Consider the following 22,593-nt stretch of genomic DNA (forward strand, 5'->3'; position numbering starts at 1 on the left):
CAATCACTGAGTGTGTATGTGTGTTACCAGCTGGGTCTTTGGCTACAAGAGACCAAGGGAAGGGGATGATGGGCAACCATGAGAGTACAAAAGTACTGCGCGAGCCACTGCATCCCATATGTCAGACAAGATGAACTGGAGTCCTTTCCCTCTCAGAGGATAACAACAAACTCAAATTTAAGTGGAAGTGTGGCTGTGGATGAGCGACAAGTATCTGAGATGTTTAGACACCGTATGTTTTATCAGGAAACATCCAGATTGTGTCTAGATCCACTGGGATTACAGCTCCCATCTGGTAATAGACTGTTTCTTAATTGACTGTCTGTTAACTGCTCACATTTAATATCTGTCAGAGTGGTCCCACAGATAAAATCAAACAGAGACAGGTGCATATTACCGCTCACCTAACACAGCTGGCAAAGGCCACTGTGTCTCATCTGAGTTGCCGGAGTTTTCTTTGTGAGAAAGATTTTTACATCACTTGCAGAGCTGACCAAGCAGTTGTTGTGCGCCGTCATTCATACTTCACTATATTACTTGTATGTGGTTACCTGCAATCTTGACCTGTGTTGCCTGAGCAACCGGATGACAATTACCACATTTACACTACAACTGCTAGCTACTGAATGAGAGTGTGAAGTTGGAACCACAGAGAATTGTATTTAGTCAGAGATGCTTCCTCAGTGCATTTTGGGTGCACCCTGTGCTGTCTGCTGGTGATCAAACTGCCTGCAATATGAAACCACCTCCAGTCCACCCTCTAATAGCAAATGAAGCGGTCCCACATCAGTGTTTTATTGGCATGTGCTCTCTCTCGTGCTTTTCGTGTGTCCTTGTGTGTGAAAATACTCACTAGTGGCTGCATCTTGGTCAGACCGCCGGTCACAGCTATGCGGGCTTAATACCATCCTGCACTATACAGAATTTGTGTGTGCATGTATTCATTTGTTTGGCCTCTCGTGTCTCCATGGATGAGGAAAGGTCCCTGAGCACTACACTGATGGCATCAACCCATTGAGCTCTATTCTTCTTTTGTGCTGTCCCACCGTCCTACTAGAGACAACCATTCATACCGTCTGCCAGCGTAAACCTCATTCAAGCACGTCTATCATGACAGAGATATAGTGCTGGATTAATACACCAGGCTGAAGTGACTGGATTCAAAACTAAGATTCATGAGGGAGCTTGTAGAAAAATATAATTAACCTTAAGTTAGAGTATAATGTATCACTGTGTTTAATCGACAGTGACGTCCCAGCAAGTTGTAAGAATATGCATGTGGTGAAGACGGCATAGTGCTGAAATTATGTCAATATGCTGTATTGATTAGACATACAAAGAAAATGCATCAACAACAAATCTGATAATGAATCAGTCAAGCAGTCAATTAGTTACGCAACAATATCCCCCATTTTACGGGTCCAACGTCTCAAATGTGAGATTTGGCTGCTTTTCCCTGTTTTATATACTTGCATGTTAAATATCTTTCGATTTAAGATGGTTTTATCAGAATAGCAAGCAATCTGAAGATATCAATTCGTACTTGTGGTATATGTGATGAATTAAAAATGATCGACAGATTACCAGATAACAAAATAATCATTAGTTGCAGCCCCAAAACACAATCAAGCAGTGTTGCCATTTGTTGTGACCATAGCGACTGGTTGGACTAACAGATGTCACCTTAAAGAACCGGTATCAGAGAGACAACTTGACAGGATATATTTTTCTAATATTATAAAGAATTTACAGAAGCCAATATGACACATCAAATGGCACACACACCTCTATTGGTGCAAGGGAAAGCCGTCTTAGAAAGAGGTGTAAAAGATATAGAAAGAGAAAAAAGCTGATGTTCGTCAGTAGTTATACTTTGTGAGGAGCTGTTGGTGATGACTTTATATTTGGTGGCACTGCAAGGTTAGCCTTACAGCTGCTCTGATGAACAGATGCTCCAACACTGATGTGTACATAATGGAGCTTGCAGCACTCGTAGCAAACAAGCCGAGCCATGTGTGGTTAATGCTTTATTTCTCAGTTGCAATTTGGGAGAAATCAAAGAGTTTTTTGTTGTTGTTATTTTTATTCTGACGTGAAAAAATGTGTGTTAACCTAAATCTTGTCTTGACTTGTGCTTCAGTTGCCTAAGGCATAACAGTGGTACAGTGGTGTGCATTTTTACCTTTGAATCACATCTTTCTCCACGTAAAGTCAGTGCTTGAAGTGAGGTTTAAAGGTCATGGACATGGGTTGGGTTGTAAGAAGGGAGTTCTGCTGCAGCTCTTATCGCATCTAGAAAAATCTCTGGAGGACTAACGTCCTGAATGCCAGATAGGGTTTCAAAGACACAGAGGGGCTTTTTTCTCATTGCTTGTGGGTGCTTCAGATCCACCATGAATGCAGCGACAGAGGGATTTTCGGCCTCGGGTGGGATGTTGGTCCTGGGCCACATAGCGATGGGTGTTTTTTCAGAGGAATGCTTCCCGTGCCTCAGTCCCACCACAGTCCTTGTTGTTGTCCTAGAAGCTAAGCTACACATCCTCTTTAACCCGAGGAAGAGGAGGAAAAATGAGGAGATTGAGGCCCACTCCCTGCATAGCTCTTCCCTTCTAGATGCTGATCTTTCCCCTCTCGCAGGGCGCTGAATTTCTCCACAGAACAGATCGTATCAGTTGTCGGTGTCTTCACCTAATGATCTCACATAGATCATGCAGGAGACAGAAGTAGTGATGGTAAGTGTTCTGGGTACAACAATCTGAGACTTCAAGGCAGCAGATCACATCATTTGTCCCCTATAATTTCACCAGAATTATCAGGCCGTCTCGGCGCTTTAGTTCTCATGGGGACATTATGGAGTTGTCATGGTGAATTCATTAAAATGAGGTAACAGGCCATTATCTGGTCACCCTCTGACTGCAATTGTGTCTTGGCTATATCTTGAGAAGCTGAAAACATTTTGAGTGACGTCTGTTGTTGCAAATAAAAGTACAGTACAATGTATTTGACAGCATATTCTGACCTAACTGTCTTTCTTTGGCTTAAGGATTCCTCTGCTAAACCAGTGATGGACAGGCCTGAGAAACTGTCATTATCTTTGGATTTCAATGCTTGAATAAATCAGGTATTTATGAAGGAGGCCAAGAGAGTGAAGGCAACACACTCTCAGCAGACCCCTGCTTCTCTCTGCAGTGCTATGTGTCAGAACGCTGGATAATTGGCCCTTAGTGTTGTTTATGAGTTGCGCTTCTTATGCATAACCTAATGTACTGAAGGACCATACAGAGGAAAAAGAAACATGCAGCATATTTGGCCTTTTATCCCTCCTTTCTCCTTCACTTCCATTTAGTAGCTTCGTAGCGAACAAAAAGTCTGACATGAGAAGCTTGTTCTTACCTCTTTTGAATATTCTGAAAGGTTTCCATTGGAAATGCAATGGCACTCAATCATAAGCTGCTTACAGCTGCCCAGTGACTTCAAATCACACTGAAAATATTAATAAAGCACAGATAATTGCACTTCATGAAGAGCTGGCTACAGGTGTTCTGAGGGTTTTATTAAGCTCTGCTCAGTGCTGATCTTCCCTCATTTGTGGCAGTTGTTATTAAACTAAAGGCAAGATTGAGTCATGAAGGAAACAAATCAGTGTGTGATTTTGAGTCTCAGCCTAATTAAAAAGTCCACACACTGAGGACGGCAGGATGTCACACAGCTGTCAGTGACCCAGACACTGAAACCTCACAGGATCCACCTGATTCTTAGTTTTGTCAGGTTCTTAGATATATCCATAAGGCAAAAAGAACCCCAACAAACAAACCAAAAAGAACTCTCAGCTTCATTATCCAGTTTGCTGGACTTGCCCTATTATATTAATTGCAGTTTCATGGGTTTCTGTCTTACTATCCCAATTTTCTGCCTCACACATAAAAAATGTATATAGATTTGAGGGACTGTGAACTGGAAACTTACTTTCTAGATTAGCTATAGTCCACTTGCTTTCTATCATATTTTGCTCATGTAGCGAAAAGGTATCTAAAGCAACTCAATAACCTTCACAAAGACACGTTTGGCTCTGACTTGATATCTTTTTCTTAGAGACACCGCAGTGTTTTATTCTCTGTAATAATGTACTTTCATAATGGAGGTTTTGTTTGCAGATCACAGTTGCACACAGCAATTAAGGCATAATTTCATGGTCTATTATTTAATGGACTTCTATTGGCACTCGGAGAATATCAACACCTATAACTATCTGATATGGTGCATGGTGTGATAACAGACACAAATAACATAATGTTATCTGCACTATGCAGATGAGTAAGCTATCTAATCTAAGCAGAGATCCAATAAAATCCCTGAAAAGTAAATAGTCCAACAATAAATCCCAGGACATCAATAATACTTTTGTGTCATTTGAGTTTGGGCTTAAAAAACTGTCACCCGGTCGTGTGGAAGTTTAAAATGTGTGGAGGTGGGTTTTTGTTTTTCCACAAAAGAGTATGGGAGTTCTGATTAGCCAGAAATGTCAGCACCTGACTCAGTAATCACTGAGTCATCGGCACTGTTCCAAAATCCCCCAAACCTCCCCCATTTGCATTTATTATGGTCAGTTTGTGCACTGGGATGCTAAAGCCTGACTTAATGCACTTTTATTAAGAACACACAGCGAGCCAGATGATTATTAAGTTACGTTTTTATGGCCAAACATGGTCAACATGCAGTGAGTATTATAGTCTGTGCAGGACTATTAAAGTTCAGCCATGTCAGGTTGTTTTTTTCTCTGTAATTTGTATTTTATTGGTATTCTAATGGCACCGCTGGGCTTGGAAAAGGGATCACCAGGTGATGATGGATGATGGAAATGATTTAAGAGGACTGGGCAGGCCAATGAAGGACAGAAAAACAGCAGCTTCTTTCCAATTTTTTAGTAAAGTAACAGCCACAAATGTACTGTTGAAGGGTTAAAGGGTTCTTTACTGTATTGTTTTTTTCTAAAAGAAGACATTATCGCAACTCTAACAGACTGTGGGTGAGGACACAACACCACGTGCACATTCACAACTTAAACAAATGAGCTGGATTGGTGTTTAGCATTTCTGCTGCAATCCCTCTAAAAATGTCACAGAGTTATGAAATACATAGAAATGCAGAGCGACCCTCTAGCGAGCCTCGCTGTCGACTGCCGAGATCACGAGCCAGCATTTCCTCTGATGACTGGCAGGTCATGCTGTCTGCTAACGAACTCCCAGGAGAAACTTGAAAACACAACAGTCAGTCATGTATTTGGATTTTTTTTTTTTACCACAGTAAAACAGTAATGAGGCCAATGACGGTGTGCACAAACTGTGGATAAGAGAAACCACGGCAGTATAGCATAGAGACATTCACTGTTATTACATCTCAGCTGTAGGAGATTTCAAAACATGGGGGAGAGCATGCAGTCCTTTTAATTGGAGGGATGAATATGTGGATCATCTTAGGTTACATAAATGTTTAATGCTGTGCTAAATGGCTTTAAATCAGTTAGTTGGATGAGCAAAATAGTGTTCAGTCAGTATTGAGAGTGTTTTTTGAAGCTACTTTGTCTGGTTCTTTTTCACCAAGACAAATGGGCTGAAATCCCAACTTCCTCCTCTTTAACTTCTTATTTATGATCATTTTCATCTTTCAATTCATTGCGTGGAGCTGCTTTTTAGAGATGAGATTTATAGGAAGCCTTTGAATGGGAGGTGTCACCTGCCTTTAAGCAGCTCTTAAGCAGTCCTGCGAGAATTTTATGAGTTTACAGTGTGGACTTTAACTGCCTCAGAGTGGCTTTGAAATGACTTTTTCACGTTGACAAGAATGACATTATGCAGAAACGAGACACACAGAGTGAGATAACTTTCACTAAGAGGCTTTTACTGCAGCGTGGTGTGTGTGTGGCCAGACTGCTTCAGCCATCTCGGCGTTGGGATTATGGACATACTAAAAAAATTAGCCCCAGTAGCAGGAGAATGGCATTATTTGATTATTAAGACCTTTTTACAGCCATGTCTTATTACAGGTGTTGTTAAAAGTCAGTCTAGCAATTGAATTACATTGTTATTGTGAGGAATGTCAGGAAACGTAAACAGATATGTCTGTTGATTCAGTTTTGAATGCTGACAATGCATATGTATTTGAAATGTTTGATTTTCTCTTCTGAAAACTTAATAACTGATATAAAAATGCTGCTTGTGCCCCTCTGGTGGATGTCAGGTACATATCATCATCCCTCAGTCCTGCCTCTGGATAAACACCTACAATTAATGTTGTTCCATAAACAGTATAAAGGCGTAGTAACTTCATATTGGGCTCAGTGGTGTGTGAATGATAGGTAGTGGCTCCTCGGGGCTCCCCTTGTGGGTCTCATTCTCTACAAACCCAGTCACATTTGCATCTACCCTTCATCTCACATTCACATTGGATACAATTGGAGTTGCCAGGAGGAAATCAAGATGAAGACTCATTGGTGCAAATAATGAGACTGTTATGCTGCTACAGATGCATTGTTTAAGGAGTAAATCCATCTAAAAGTGTAACAAGTTAGTGTTTAGTGTGAACTTCTTCAGAGCACACAGGACATGGAGCAGCTTCGATGCTCATCGTGCCCCAAATCAGATAACTGTCACCGTGCATTGGGTCGAAAATCCATACTTATAGGAGTTATTTTAGTGACACTGAGCCCTTTGTCTCTCTGAAATAACTATGCAGCCCTGACAACAGACCTCTGTTTCAGCCAATATTAGTATGCAGAATCTCTGGTGTAGTGCTACACCATTTCTGCTAGTACAGTGTGTATATTGTTTTGGAGGCAGGAATGCACTGGATGTCCTCTGCTGTGGGAGCTGGCTAACTTAATGGATAGCTGTCAAAGTGGACGTTACAGAAGCAGCTGTATTTCCATCGCACTGGAACTAATTCGCTGCATTGTTTTCACATGGTTGAACCGAAAAACTAGCCATGATCATGTAAATAGATGCGCTCTAATGGACTACACAGGGTGCAGCTCTGTTGCAAAGGTGGTGCAGCCTTAAAATGTTTTCAGATTTTTGTCTTGTAAAATGATGTGAACGTGCTATTGATTGTATCAATGTAATAAATCAAGAAATGTTTTTCCATTTGTCTTTCTTGTCACATTCATACCTGTTCCTGTTCAGCAGGTGAGATTCGTTCAAGTTAAAATATGAAATGTTAGCCCTGCTGGGCCCTGATGCAGCAGGAAGGGCATGGTCTCGTCAAAAGAGCCCATTGTGCTGCTGTGGTTTGTTGTGTGCCATGCAGGCCCAAGCCCATAGATGACCCTTGTTGTTTCTGCGCAGGCCTGGGTGAGGCAGATGCGAACCAGAACAATGGCTGCATCTTGGAGAAGCCGGCGGTGACTGACTCCACGGGCGCTGAGAGCCCCCGCGAGCCCTGGACCCCCGCCAGCACAGCTGACCCTGACGCCGCCACACCACGCCCCCACCTGGTCCGCCTCTTCTCCCGAGATGCCCCGGGACGAGAGGACAACACCTTCAAAGACCGACCCTCCGAATCGGACGAGCTGCAGACCATCCAGGAGCACAGCGGAGCGGCTTCAGAGTGCGGGTCGGATAGCCCTGAACAGGACCTAGAATAGGCTAGCTTTTTTCCCTCCCTCCCTTTCTTTTCTCTTTTCCCTCCTCTGTCGTTCAGTCTCTCATTTAAGAGAGCAGCAAGAACCCCATATTTGACAAATACAAATATACCACCAACCACTACTACAACCATGGCATCTGCAAGCAGCTCTGCACAGGCCGCCTTCGGGCTGGGCCGGAGGAAGAAGAACCCCGGCCTCCTGGATCAGATTGGAAAGTTCTTTGGAGGGGACAAGAAGAGGAAGAGCAAGGTGAGGAAGCAGGGAGAGGTCGAGGAGGAAACTCCTGTATCTTAAGTCTGCTGATTAACTCCCAGAACCACTTTTTACTTCAGATTCCTTAACAGATCTTGTAAGAATTTGTTACAACATATTTGTCATATAGATTTGTGTTGGTTTTACTGTTGTTTTTATGGTGAACCAAAGTCTGACATTGTCCTATGATTCACAATAACTGGCTAACAAGTTACGAATCGACACTGGATAATGACTTTGGGTGGGATTTGTTTTATTTCTAATTTTTTATTACAAAGAGGCTGTGATTTTGAATCATTTAAGGATGAATTTCTATATTCTGTCTTGTTTCTTTTTATTCGAATGGTACTGACATTAGTAGCATTTTCTCTTTACTTAAATTTAATATATCTGTGGTAGATGTGATTTGGTGGAATTGTTCACTTGTTGCTGACGTTATGCAGTTAGTGTATAAGAATGCTTGTCGAACTGAAGCAAAGAACAGCCATGTTTGAGTTCAGGTACTCCTCTAACCGATGATGATGTTGTGAGAGACGGGGAAATTCATGCCTGTGTCATTTGGATGTAATACCGGTACATTACTTTGGATTTTGTAGAAGCATTAGGTAATCTTCACACAGCTTCTTTGTAGAGAGTTCGTCTCTTTGATTTCACCGTCTCTGGGGGAATTTTTGAACATCTGTCAAAAGTCAGCTGCAGGGAGGTACTTCACTACTGTTTGCACGGTACAGCAGTCTGCTAAGTCACTTTCAAAGTTAATGATCACATTATCCTATAAATGATCAAAGAGATATAAGAGTATATTAACATAAAATGATATATATTAGAGTAGGAGCATATTATCATCCCCTGTTTGGGAATATATACAAGAGTCTGCACTCTGTCAAGTAAGAGCAGGCTTATCTTATCTGGCAGAGAAGTAATTATGAGGCTTTTGAGCCCGCATAGCTTTGAATTACTATGTACTGTAGCGTTGTCAAGATACCATGATTTTTACCGTTCTTGAATCAAAAAGCCTCACCGATCAGACCTGGTTCGTTTCAAAAACGGAGAAAAATGATGTCGTTAAATGTCCATTTGTGCTCGTGGCACCAGTTTGTCCATGCATTTCTGAAACTCTGTAGGTTCCACCCGTTTTCAGTCCACGGGCGGTTCACTCAGTGATGCCCTCTGGAGACGGTGTTGAGATTCACCTGGTGAAAATACTGAGCTCACAAAAGCTCCGAACAAGCACTGAAATTGTGGTCATCCTGACAACACTGCTGCAGCATGCTGCGGCTAAAGTCCAAAGCTTCTTCTGCTGCTTTTAGAAATAGTCCAGAAACGGAACAGTTGCTCCATATATTCATCATGAGTCACTTCGACTGCCGTCTTAAAAAGTGGCCGTTACTGATGATGACTTGAAAGGAGAGCTGCAGTGAAGAAAACTATCCTCTCTGATTATAAGCTTATTTTCTGCCCAGCACTTTTTAACTGTGCAGAGCAGTAATTGCAAAGAAATCACTCAACAGCATGAAAATATGCATTTCCCCTTCGCCTTATGTCAACCACGAAAAGGTGTTCAGCATAAGATTCAGGATCAAAATGAATTTATATATATACTGTAAGCTACAAATCTTTGCTTTAGTCTGTTGTGCTGATCCGATATTGTATTTCTTTTGTAAAATGTTACTCTTGAAATGTTCAGGGAAAATGTCAACAGAACAAATTGTGGAGCTTTCATTTAGGCGAGTGACCAGTTTCCAGCAGTATTTGTTTGATTTTCTTAGTCTTAATGCCATAAAGTTGTACATTGCTCTCCACGATGATGACAGGTTTACTAAAGCAGAGTTGTAGAAATATATATTTATGTATTCACCAAGGGTTTGCCTTTGAAATAATGAGTGTTCACATCTCAAGTGAATAACAGGCCGGTTCGTCCCACCTCTGTTGCCTCTAGCAAAGAAAAAAAAAATCAACCTGCACTAACTTTCTGCTGCAAATGCCTAATTTTCCAGCAAGAACTCATGATGGAGACAGATATTTTTCAGCTTAATTTCAGATCTATCCTGCCTGTCTGTGCGCACACAGTCTCCACAGACGTTCTTAAAGCATATGTTGACTTCACGCTGCAGTATTAGTGGGAAATATTGTGTCAGTTTTCTGTGATTTTTGAATATGCATGCTTAATTGAGTAATGCGGAATAGTTTTAATATTTGGCAGATGTGGAGTCAGTTACAAACTGACCCTTTGTGCTTCGTCTGTCCTTGTCTGATTTATTTACATAATTTGCAATCTAAGCCCGAGTTTGGGCCTCGAGAAAATGTTTCATACGCTCTGAAATGACACCAAAAACTACAAAACTTTAGTCTCAGGACATGAAACGACCGCAGAAAATCTGCATCTGAATGCTAATGAGTTTTTAAACATTTGAAATTACAGGGATAATCGAGTGCTAAATGGAGGGAAATTCAGTTCACACAAACATCAGCTATTCAAGCAGAAATTAAGACTCATAAAGAACAGAATATTTTTAAGGCTTAATTTACATATTCATTTGTTGCAGGGCAGACAGAATCAGCCACATAATGCAACGCAGGAGTAATTACTGTATATGAAACGAGCTTTAGCAGAACAACTCACAGTAAGAACCAAAACTTACTATACTGTACTCTAACCCCAGTGTCTTGGATGAAGAGGGGGTGTCGGCGGCGTCGCCCCTCACATTAGTTTGCTCACCTCAGGTTCACGCATCTTTGACCCAGTCGGAGAGTTTGTTTGGACCAGCAGAGGATCATGCCGATCCCTGTTTTGTAACGCCTTCAACTTTGCAGTGGATACTTGTAACAGTTTATATCTGTTGTGAACTGTTGTGACCGGTGACCTGTTCTAACCTGATCCTGTTCTAAGCTTTTTGGACTACTGCTTGATTAAAACTCTTTAACAGCACCCTCAGCAATCTCTTTGTTTTGTTTTAATTCGTGTTTGGCTCTGTGTGTCTCTTTTGGTTTTGTAAAAGTTTGATGAATTGTTTTAACTGCTCTTCTAACAACTGGTAACAGCCCGAGGTGAAAAAGGAAAGCAACCCAGTGTGGAAAACGTAACTTGCAAGATTAATTCAGCGTGCATTTGTCTGCAGTCTCAGCCTTTAAGACAAGTTAATACATACCAGACTTCAATCGATCGATCACATTAACAAACTGCAAAACAAAAAGAGTTATCAGAGATTTAATGGAAAGCAGAGCTACTGTTTATCTCCTCTCTGATCGTACTGAGTAATGGAGGACTGGCTTGACTTGTTTGTGCGAGCCTAAAGATGAAAAGGCAAGAAGAGAGAAAGAATCACCTTTCTTTCACAGCTTGTCTACTCGAACGGCAGAGCTTTTGCGATCATCACAGAGCTGACATGCGTGAATTGAAATTCATTCACTCAGATCGGAGGCCAGCATTCTCACAACTGAGTCATTTGAAGCGTGTCTGAAGACTTTGCATTCGCATGAACAGCAGCATGATCACAGGGATTACTTCTGAGTGAGAAATGCATTCAATGCGATACAGGCCCATTTCCATTTATGTAAAAATGTGAGTTTATATTCATCGTTTTGTTAGATAGACCAAGAAACGAGTACAGCCGGGCGCACAAAATTATTCCACAAAAAAAACTGTGTAGGATTTTGGGCCGACATGCATTCTAATTCAATTTAAATACAAGCTGCAAATAATTGATACTGAAGAAATAACAATTAACTGAAGGCCTGTTTATCTGTAGCACATGAAAGAAGTGAGTTCCAGAAATTAAAGGCACAAATATTGCCGAAGAATTTCTGTAATGTAATACTTAGCCAGTGCATTTAATCTTATAAGACTTTAGGGACTGTACAGAAATTATTTGAGGAGAGGGCGTAAACATTATGTTTCATTTGTTTTCAGAAAGCGAGGCCCTATCCAGCATTCCTCTTATCATACATATAATTATGGACCCTTCTCTTGACTAACAAAAGTTACAGCAACTTTCTGACACCGTCTCAAAATGTCTAATACAAGTTATTGTGCCTTCAATAACTAAAGCGCACAATGTATTTAGAATAGTGTGATCCAATTAAAACCTACATTTTTATAAACGATAGAAGTGGAATTAGCATCTGCCAAAAAAAAAAGGGAAAATCAGGATGTTTTTTTTCATCAGTTCTATCTGACAGCACAGATAATTACTCAATAAGCCTCCTTTTTTGTTTGGTATTTGATCTTGCGAGGCACAAGACCTGATTGCCTTCCGAGTGGAACAGCAAGCCACAGCTGCCGTGTTTGTGTATCGTCACCTCCAGACACACCGCTGTGTTTGTCAGCCACATCGATTGGTCCTGTTCTCCCTGCAAGACAAAGAAAAAAGTAGTCCCAAGAGTTTAACGCAATTATCACTCCTTCCTTCTGTTGGAGCCAGGACACGCACACAGTCAGACATCAGGGAGCAGAGAGGCTAATTGTGAGTACATGAAAGGATGAATATGTGACAGTGCTGTTTCCTCCTGTTCGGTGCAAACAGGGCCTGATACCTGATTTCTAGAGAATGAACTGCAGAGATCTCAACACAGTGTTAGGAGCAAACTTCTGAGATGTTAAGTTACTGAAGGCTAAAGTATTTTCTACGTTGCTGATCCGCAAAGATACTCATCAATGATGAATATGGAGACTCTCAACTATGAATCTCCACGTCTTTAGGATTCATTATTTAACATCATCCATAATGTAGCTGATTCCTGGCCAGGCTGTGACCTCTGACCTCAGAGGAGACAGTTGAGATTGTTAATCTGAGATAAGATACGGGACACCTTGTAACTCATCATGCGTCCTGAATCCTGATGTCTCACTTTCCTTATTTCACCCAGCTCATATTATGTGTGCATCTGGAATATACCAGATGCGTGACGTCTCAGAGCATTCGGGGAAATATGCTTTCTTTCCAAGAGTTTAATGAGAAGCTCGACAAGGCTCTCATAGCCAATAGGAAGCTGGAGCTGGGAGATGCTTAGCTTAGTTTATCTTAGCTTACTTTAATGTAGCTGTAGCTCATGTTCCCCACAGGATGAACTTTAACAACTTTGCTCTGACTTTTCATGTAACATTTTTGACTAGTCTGCATCTTTAGGTGAAACGACTATAATTCAACCTGTAGCCACTTTAGAATCTATATGAAGTAAACTACTATTTCTGTCTTCTGCAATTATTTCTTGCTATAATGACAAAAAGAAAAGAAGAAGAACTGGATAGTTCCACCAGCTACAGAAAACCAAACCTTTATCAGGTGAAAATCCAATCGTAACGTGTCACAATGTCGGACAAAATACGCACATGTGAAAATAAACTCTTACCTCCTTTTCAGTCTGTCTCACACACACACACACACAAACACACACACCCAAACCTCTTCAGACATCAAATTGGTGTCAATGATTGCAACCTCCCTCTTTTCAAAGACACTGCTGAAGTGAAAATTTGAGAAGATTGAAAAGCTTGTCTGCAGCAAAATATCCTTGTTGTGTATGGGGGGTATGTTTACCCCCCAAAAAAGCTTTTCAATTTTGCAACAGAAACTTATTTCAGTATTAGCTCAGACTTGGCAGGACGACTCAGTGTCACTGCTCAAGATTTGAAAGTCTCCATCGTCATTTAAGGCATACCAGCTAAAGGAAAGCAAATTTGTATTTTTTGTTTTCTTCCCGGATAGATCTGTAATATTTACTTGACATTTGGAAGTTATTTTGTGTCATCTTGCCCTTGATAAAAAAATCAAAGAGAAGCGGCGTTTTGAATCCAGAGAAGAGAGAAGAGAAGAGAGAAGGGAAGAGAAGAGAAGACATTCGAACAAACACAGAGGAGAGACTCATTCACATCAAAGGGACAGCTTGCTAAAATTGAGACTGTACCAGCCGAATATATATACAGCATTATTTGATCTCCTATTTCCTCTCCCATTTCTTCTTCTTACCCCAGACAAAGGCACTATAGTGGCCACAGAGGTTGCTCTATTTTCTCCCCTCCCTTTTATTTCTGCCTCCATTTCCCATCATTTACATCAGGACAGAAACGGAAACACACTGCATGAGGGCCTCATTAAGGGGTCACTGTTGAAGCAATAGAGCAGCTACAGAGCTGGAATACACATGCTGAGATCAACAACAGAAAGGCCGGATTAACTCCTATTCAAACAACTGAAATAGTAATTTTATACACACTGTAAATTTGCTTGGTATTATGTTGCTTTTTATATCAAATGGGAACAAAATTCCCTTTATGCGAGCCATGATTGTACATCTAGATATCCATTTGGGTGGATTGCGCTGTTTCTTTTTTTCTTTGTGTTTCCCACACTGTATTGATCTAATTGTTGGTCGGTCCATTTTCGCAAAAAACCCATAAAAGACATTAAAGGTGACGTCTAATCCATCACAGTGTGTCTGGTGGCGGTGAAAGTTTTCCCCTTTTCGGTTGCCTTAAGGTTCTTTGATGTGAGATAATGGATGTGAATCATCACCCCCCAACGCCCCCCCACACATACATACATATATAAACACACACACATTTTCCTGTTGCATTAATGGGTCAGAGAAAGGGATGAATGCGGTAACATTAACTGAACAGCCTGAACAGTCTGAGTGGGTAAAGATGAGTTTTTTTTCTCCCGTGGGCTGCAGGTTGTTGATGCCGCTGAGTATTAGAAGAATTATACTTTTCACCTTTTATGTGTCTGCATTGTTTTCACGGGGGTTGCTTTTAATTCACCCATGTTTTTCCTCAGGCCCAGAAGTCAGAGCATATCGACCTTATTAAGCACCCATCCTGACATACCCATTGTAAAGTCTGGCTCTGAGGAACTTGGTTGGATTTATTCGTACTTTGGGATGATAATTAGTCTTCTTTGTCAGATCAAACCACTGACAAGACAATGCTGACATCCTCAACTGCTCATTTGTTCCATTTTTATTAGCTTTTAATGACTCGTGGCCAAAGGTGTTCGCCACTTTGGGATTAAGGGTTAATGAGGTGGGAGTTGTCTGCGACGTGACGCTGCTGTTAATGTTGCTGATGGAATGAATGTCTGTGGGTGGAAGGATGTTAACAGGGGATTTTTCAGTAAGAAGAGTCAGCAGCATTGATCATGAAAATGTATTGATGCATCTCAGCAGCCAGTTCTGTCTGTACGACACGGGGTTTAAAGGTTAAATAAGTTCCCACCCGCATAAAGCGACTACAGCTGGTTAAACCTGTCAATTCTCAATGGAGTTAACTAAGTTTCTGAGTAAAAGTTTGCTGTGGAGTCTTATTGCTTTCCGTCACTATTTTAGTACTAATACTCAGACCTAATTTCCCAAAACTAAGCATCCTTACATAATCAAAAAGCCAATATCACACATTAAATGCCCCTTTTTATATATAACATTCAGTGTAATTCAAGCATGAGATTTAAATATTAAACCACCACTTCAAACTCAGGCATCCACTGTTTCAAGTGTCAGTGGGCCGCATGCATTCTATATAATGATGAAGTAATTACAAAGACCCAGATTACATTAAAGGTCAAATCCAAATGAATTATTATTCATATTTCAGGTAAGTGACCCCATTTATGCAACACTGTCTCACATCAGCCAACACCTCTGGTGCCTTGGCAATACAGGAAAGTACAGTGTTCTTTTTATGAATTCCATTAAACAGTGAATGTGAAGTGTTTTTGTTCTCATTGTTCAACAGGTAAGTGGGGCAGGCAACAGGGAAAGAGCATTTAACTCAAAGTAAAGTTTTTGTGCATACATTTATCTAACATTTTGGTCTATTATACCTTTCCTTTCCTTTCCTTTGCTTTGCTTTCCTTTCCTTTCCTTTCCTTTCCTTTCCTTTCCTTTCCTTCCCAGGGATCTTTCCGAGGTGCTCTGTCTCCAGGCCCTCAGAAAGCCTCTGCAACCTCTCCACGTAAGCGTGGAGCAGAGAACGCTGTGGTCCATTTCTTCCGCACGATCGTGAGTAATAACAGTGATAATAGCACATAATAGTAGCATAACTCTGAAGCACCCACAGTGTCTAAGAATAGAAGTCTGTATCGGCAGTGTTGCCACCATGCCTCTTTCTTCCAGCCTTCCCTCCATGTTTGTCTCCTTGCTCTTTTTCTCTTGTCTCTCACAAACTGTCAAATCTCTGTGATTAACTCTTCTTCAGGTGTCCCCCGCCCCTCCCAAGTCTAGGGTGAGTTTGCTCTATATTGCTACATTTGACCAATAAAATCTCTATATTTTTAAAAACAGATAATATTAAGTATTGAGACATTTAATTAAAACCTATTCACAGCAAAGTTGCAAACATGAGATACATGAAATTTGCACAGAATTAGCTAAATGTGCTGTATGTTTTCAGCATTGCTGCTGCTGAATGTCACTAAATGCATGCTCTGTCAAATGTGAGCATCTGCCTTGCTCCTCTCTCCCTCCCCCACATATCTGCTCCCCTTTCCTCTGTCCCTCATCTGCTCCTGCCCCCCCGTGACCCTGTGACTTTCCCCCCCGGACGGACCCTCCTACCTGCCTCCTCTCCTTCCCATCCTGCCTTTGCGCTGAGTAAGACACACATTTCTATTTGTCTCCCTTTTTCCTCTTGTCTTTGTTTCTTGCTTCTCTGCACATCCAGTGGAGAGGACTAGCAGCCAAGATAGGCCTGGTAGGTGGTTTAAAAAACTGCAAAAACACAGAGGTAACATGCATAATTAAAACCAAGCGGGCAAATGAGGTCATCCTCTCAAATAGCCTTCAAGTGTGACGCCTGTGGCTCTATTTCCATTTAGTCACCATCAACCACTTTAGCCGCCGTAATCTGTCCATACATCAGCGATAATGCTTCCATTTCCTTCCGACTTGTGTCCATTTTTTAAATACATCATTCTCATTTTGTAGCTTTTCAGCCTGACTTATATCGTATATTCATGATAACACAGACATTATTCTGTCCTCCATTACTCTTGTTTCATTTCAAAAATTCCTCCGTGGCTGGCTGAATTGAGTCTGCCTTCTGCTTCATTTGGCCACGTTATCAGCACTTAACTTCAGGCCCTCATGCTTGTGTGTGCACGTGTGTGTGCGCTTGTTCTGAATCATGCAGCAGCAGAGGAGTTGGGGGTAAATGGCAAAATGGCTCAGGCAATGGAGACCTTCCTTAGGCACTGTATGAAAATTAATCGGGTAGGACAGGGGGTAAAAAAAAAAAAGAAGGGGAGGGTGATGGCTGAATGTAGGATAGTATGACTTTTACTTTCTCTTTTACTTTCTGGGGGGGGTGATGTTAAGGAAAGGTTCAGTCACAGGGAAACACATGGTTCAGCCCCAGTCACCTCTTTAGTAATTTTCACATGGTCCCTAAGTGCTTTCCTTTGGAAATGAACCTTAAAAACATTTTCATGCATATTTGATCAGACGCTGGAATTTCTTCCTATTTTTTTCCACTTTTTCAACAATTCTGTTGCTCAAAAACCGTAGAAACTGCTTCATCCAAGTGTCACGCAGCAGCGTTTTATAATGTGCTGCTGACTCTTCTTGGTGAATGAAATAAAATTGCTTCATTGCATCCATTGCGAGGAAGTGAATAAATCAGCAAACTGAATGACACAACAGAAAACCAACTGCAGAACTGTAGAATTTGCAGTCATATTTTTTAAATATCAGCATTCGGTCATGCTGTAAATAGATTCCCTCTTCTTTCTTTCTTTCTTTCTTTCTTTCTTTCTTTCTTTCTTTCTTTCTGTCTTTCTACCTCTTTAAAGAGTTGGTGGTTTCAAATTCCCTTTTCACTTTTCAAACTTTTCATGCATATTTCACACAAAATAATTTGATGAAAACCTTGCCAGAAGTACTCAACTATAAAAGTAGGGCAGCATTAGACTGTAGTGTAATCGAGTTTTCTTCTATACTTTGGGTTTTTGTACAGCACATTGACCCATCACACACCCTGGAGAAGGGGGTCTTTTTATGTATTATATTCTCTTCTTCCCTACCCACTGAATTGAAAATGAATCTGGGGATTTGTCTAGAAATTTCAGCCACATCTGAAAAGCTCCTTTAACACACTGATACCGTTTCTTCCTCTGCCAGGGCGACCAGAAGTCACAGTCTGCTAAAGCCAAGAAGGCCAGTGCAGGGGACGGCAAAGGCACCCTGACTAAGATCTTCAAAATGGTAAAAAAAAAAAACACACTGCTTGTGAAACACTTTTCAAGTTATTTCCCAGTGGCTCCTCTTCACTTCCTCTCTTTCCTGGAAGTTAAATTGCATAGAAAATGTAATATTTCCCTAATCACTTTCTTGCCCTTGTTTCTTTCTGCCTCAGTGATGATATCAGCAGCAGAGTGAGTAACCGATACGTGATGGAGGGATACTTGAGTTTAACTCACTCTGCATTTATTTGATGTGCTTAGAGGACATCCTAATCTCATTACTTCTGCCGCGGTAGCAGCAGAATAATAAGAAGCTTTTAGAGACAAGATTGATCATCGTGCTACAAGCTTTATGCCGGTGCTGAATAATCACGCCAAAGATGGTGGATCATCTGAGGGGTCCTGCGGGGCTATAGCTAACATGCTTTAGCTGCTTTACAGGGAGGGAGTTGTTGCTTATGCGCATGTATAATACAACATTCAATTATGCAGTAACATCAATCACTTGCTCTTTCAGGTCGTTTGGAGGACTCACTGTGCAAAAATGTTGGCAGAATATAAAAATGATCTCAGCACACAGTGCAAAGTACTTGGAAAAAAATAAAAAAATAGTTTGTTATCAAGTATCCATAAATATTTACCTCAGTCATAGTTGCTGACAACTTCAATGATAAGTTACAACAGCTGTAAAGTGTGTTTTAAAGCATTACAGACTGAGTGCTTATAAATGCTACATATCGGATTTAAAGTCCCAAGTTTTTGTTTAAGTTTAGATCTTGAAAAGTCGTAAACCAGAGCTGATGTGTGCTAACGCCACCAAATGAGAGTGAGGGTGAACAGACAGAATTAGTCGGTTAGCGGTGAATAATGAATTTGTGTGTGTGAGCCAGCAACTTTTAAACGGTTGAATCTTTGGTCAAAAATTAATTATGCAACATAGTAGATAAATGAATAAATCTGTGCTCGAGTAGCTCTAACAGGTTGGAGCTGGACTTGAGGACCTACATTTTCTCGCTAAAAAGCTTTCATAACTACTCTGAGCACAGATGGAGGTTAGGACTCCTCCTGGTGCCCCTGGTATGACTAAGTGAACCCAGGGATTCAAACTCCTACACGCTTTCACCCAACTTTTCTAAACATTCAATGGCTCTTACTTCAGACTGCCATATCCATAACAGTTTGACTTCCTAATTTACATAGAAGGTTGTTATTAGTTGATTTGTTCTCATATATCATGAAAAGGAGTGGTGGCTTTCATGCTCTGCCAGCTTTTCCCTGTCAGGTTTTAATTAGCCAACCTCTCTCACTGTACCTCAGAGTAGTTAGCTTACCAATTATACTGAGGCTAGAGAGAAATCCAAATTTCCCCAGGGCTGCATCCTCGTCTGTAGTGGCTAACCTGTTGTCACTAAGCTACAAGAGAGTAAACAGCTCTGGAGATGAAGAACTTCTGGGACGCTCGTTTCACATCTTTCTGATACGGCTAATTAGCTCTGACTCAGTGCCATCACACCATCACTTCCGTTTCTCCACACACAAACAGTGCGTCACAGTCAAAGCAATGAGAATAAAGCCACGTTAACTTTTAATTAGTGTTCAGACTTTGTTTCTATTCGATTTTCATTTTTTCAGATTTAAATTTCAGTACAGCTGATGCATATTGAGCTTTTCTCTTTCATGACAGATAATGAATTTCTGATATGGCTGTAAGAATAGCTTAGAACAAAAACTGAGTCCCCAGTTGTCTATGAATCATGTGGATTATCTTCTTGAGCAATCCAGAAAGATTTGTCTCATTTGTATAATCTGCCTTTCACAGTCCTTTACCCTTCCTTCTTTTTGATTTGAATGAGAGTAGGATGGAAATAGTACAATTTAGTCTCAGTTGGCTTTATGATAAACATCACACAACTTTGGTGACAAAAAAACTAATGAAAAAGACAGAAAAAAGGCTTCACTCTAAAAGGATGAAAAACCAATCGACCTCAAAGGAAACAAGTGTGCAGGATGTGTGAAGCAATTTGTAATTAGATACGATTTCCTATCCTTCACCTCAAGGACAAATACGGTAGGAACGTCCTGTGACACAAGCACTTTTCTGTAGATAAAACAAGATTTAAGACCTGCTTGTAAAACAAAGGCCACCCATGTGCAACATCATCATGTATGGAAGCTCATTCATGCTAAGAAAAAAAGATAGAAAGCACAGGAATGATAAAAATGCTCATGGTGGTTAGAAATGATGATATACTCGAGATTTGATTTAGCAATTCAAAACTGTGAGGCCATTTGACTTAGAGGGTCAAAATGTTGACTTACTATGAATACTTTTTATCTTCATCATGCGTAATATTTTATCTATTTATTTGTTTTTGTGTTTGTTATTGTTTTCTATCAGCTTCCATAACTGTGCATCATTGCAGGCCTGAAAATTGAGCGCAAACATACCAACCTGCTTATTTCTCACACTGAAGGACTACTCTGACTTTTCCAAAGTTCAGCCCTGGTCTGATTACTCAGTACGAGAACTTCTTGAAAAAGCTGGAAAGTTAGTTTATCTAATGGTGGGTAACTACGACTCTCAGGCTTGATGAAAGGACTGGCGAGTCCTGATGAAATGCGTTCTCTCCCCTCCCCATAGGCCTTCAAAAGTTTTTAACACAGAACATCACAAGTCGGCCAGACAGCTGACATTTTTCAATCGTCGATGATTCACGATGGCCATCATCGTTGGCGAAGACTAAGTTTTAGCTGTGAGAGCTTATTGCTGACAATTACCTATTACTTAACATTTGGTTAAGTGCTGCAAGGCCTTGAGAGAGAACTGCGTACGTAGGTGAGCTCCCATCCCGCACTGAGTGAAATGACCAGTGGGCCAGACTCAGACAAACACTTTAGAGTAGTCCTTTAATGCAGAGACCTGAGGGAGTGCCACCTCCACATATTCATCAGATATGTCTCGTCTGTTTTACAGGGAAGCAGGAGTGCTTCTCCAGCCAAACGCTGAAGTCCGTCTCTACTACACCAATAGCACGAGGGCAGATGTTCAAGAACACGGAACTAAAGTGGGGAAAAAGAGGAAGAAAAGGAGGAAATGTCATCAGCCCCTAAACTCACCGTCCCTCTTATAACACTCTAATGTATGCTAAATCCCTCATCCCTTATTACCGCCCCCATCCCTTTGGCTGGTAGATAGCGACACAATCTGTTGCCCCCCCCCTCCCCGTTGCATGCTTTGTGCTGAGTCTGTGCAGACATCATCAGTGTGAACTGTTTGCTGAAATTGATCCTGAAGCCGCTCACATGTGCAGCCTGAATGACCCCCACGACCCCCTGCCATGGCTCTCCATACCTGTGCTTGAGTTTGTGTGGACGTCTCTGATAGTTTCTCTTAACAAAAAGGTGGCTGAACCGAAGCACACCCGGAGCAGTGGAAGGTTACGGCCGGTGCGAGTCCGACTGACTTGACCGTCATTGCCGCTTGTTGATTGGATGAAAAGGCCGGGTTGTTTCTGTTTATTTAAAAAAAAAAAAGAAGAGAAGAGCGGTTTTCTGTCTTTGTCACACTGTCTTTGTCACTCCCTCCAACCTTTTCTTTGAACCCAAACACAAAACCTGTGTTTGAGTTCTGTTTGGTGATAGATTTAACAGATTATAACATTATTATGAGAGCCATTTGGTCGTAGTGTGTTTTTATTCAACCCTCGTCTCTTCGCTGTAGTTAAGTGTCCTGTCGTAAGTGTAATGTTGATCTATGTTTGTCATTAGGGCCTAAGGCTGGCTGTGGATTTTGTGGTAAAAATTTAATTTCTAAACTTTCTAAATCAATTTTCTGCAATAGTCACTGAAACAAACAGGCAAATTAGTCATGTCTAATGAGATAATGGCACACACTAATTTTACTCTCCTCTCATTATAAATATATATGACTAAATTATTTCTAATGCAGTCTGTTCCAACTTTAAAAACTGCCAGACTCTGAATCTGAAGCGTGATGTTGGTTCTGCAGCATGACGCCAGATTCAGACCTCTCCTCTTTGCTTTAGTGTAGCCTTCCTCGTCTTCACTGTTTCTATCTTGTGCACAGCACACATTACTGTAAACAGAAGTCCACAAAAACCCCCAAGCTCAACATCAAGTGTCTTTCCTCCCGACTACCAAAACAATGCGCTGTTTGTCCTTCTTATTGTTAATTTAAAAACACAAACACAATTTCAAAAAGGTGCTCTGTAACTAACTGTGTAGGTTTTCTGAAAAAAAAAAAAAAGCCAGTTGAAGAAAAGCTCAGCGCTGCCACTGGTGCTGTTCAAAACATCCATCTTTCAAATGTATTCAAAAGCGGGCATGTGTGATCTGTAGCATCCGTTTCTCCCACTGTTTGTGTGTGCTTGAGCCTTGTGAGTGCTGTGGTGTGTTATTCTGAATGGATCCTGTGGATGAATGTAAAGATCCTCTTCATTATGTGTAATAAAACATGACCAGCCACTTAACTGAGAATAAAAAATAAAAATTATAAAACCACCGCTACTC

The 22,593-nt window shown here is 41.0% G+C and overlaps 2 protein-coding genes across 2 annotated transcripts in view; both read left to right on the top strand.

Moving 5' to 3' along the window:
* mbpb (myelin basic protein b) overlaps positions 1-10,820 on the top strand; it is a 38,552-nt gene extending 27,732 nt beyond the window's left edge. The window contains exon 4 of the mRNA XM_070835425.1: positions 7,341-10,820. Within this exon, the coding sequence (XP_070691526.1) occupies positions 7,341-7,639 (299 nt within the window). The 3' untranslated portion in view covers positions 7,640-10,820. The remainder of the gene's footprint in view (positions 1-7,340) is intronic.
* Positions 7,769-22,591, top strand: LOC139205262 (myelin basic protein-like). Its single transcript, XM_070835426.1, has 4 exons — positions 7,769-7,888; positions 15,782-15,886; positions 18,002-18,085; positions 21,038-22,591. The coding sequence occupies exons 1-4, from the start codon at positions 7,769-7,771 to the stop codon at positions 21,068-21,070; spliced, it is 342 nt and encodes a 113-aa protein (XP_070691527.1). The 3' UTR covers positions 21,071-22,591.
* The last annotated feature ends 2 nt before the right edge of the window (positions 22,592-22,593 follow it).

The sequence above is a fragment of the Pempheris klunzingeri genome, chromosome 8 (assembly GCF_042242105.1).
Source record: "Pempheris klunzingeri isolate RE-2024b chromosome 8, fPemKlu1.hap1, whole genome shotgun sequence".
Classification (NCBI taxonomy): domain Eukaryota; kingdom Metazoa; phylum Chordata; class Actinopteri; order Acropomatiformes; family Pempheridae; genus Pempheris; species Pempheris klunzingeri.

What these genes read in the sequence shown, in the direction of transcription:
- LOC139205262 (XM_070835426.1), top strand. Translation starts at nt 7,769, where the DNA reads ATGGCATCTGCAAGCAGCTCTGCACAGGCCGCCTTCGGGCTGGGCCGG. An exon ending in TCCATTTCTTCCGCACGATC is followed by an intron (nt 15,887 to 18,001) that starts GTGAGTAATAAC and finishes TTCCTCTGCCAG; the next exon opens with GGCGACCAGAAGTCACAGTC. An exon ending in TGACTAAGATCTTCAAAATG is followed by an intron (nt 18,086 to 21,037) that starts GTAAAAAAAAAA and finishes TCTGTTTTACAG; the next exon opens with GGAAGCAGGAGTGCTTCTCC.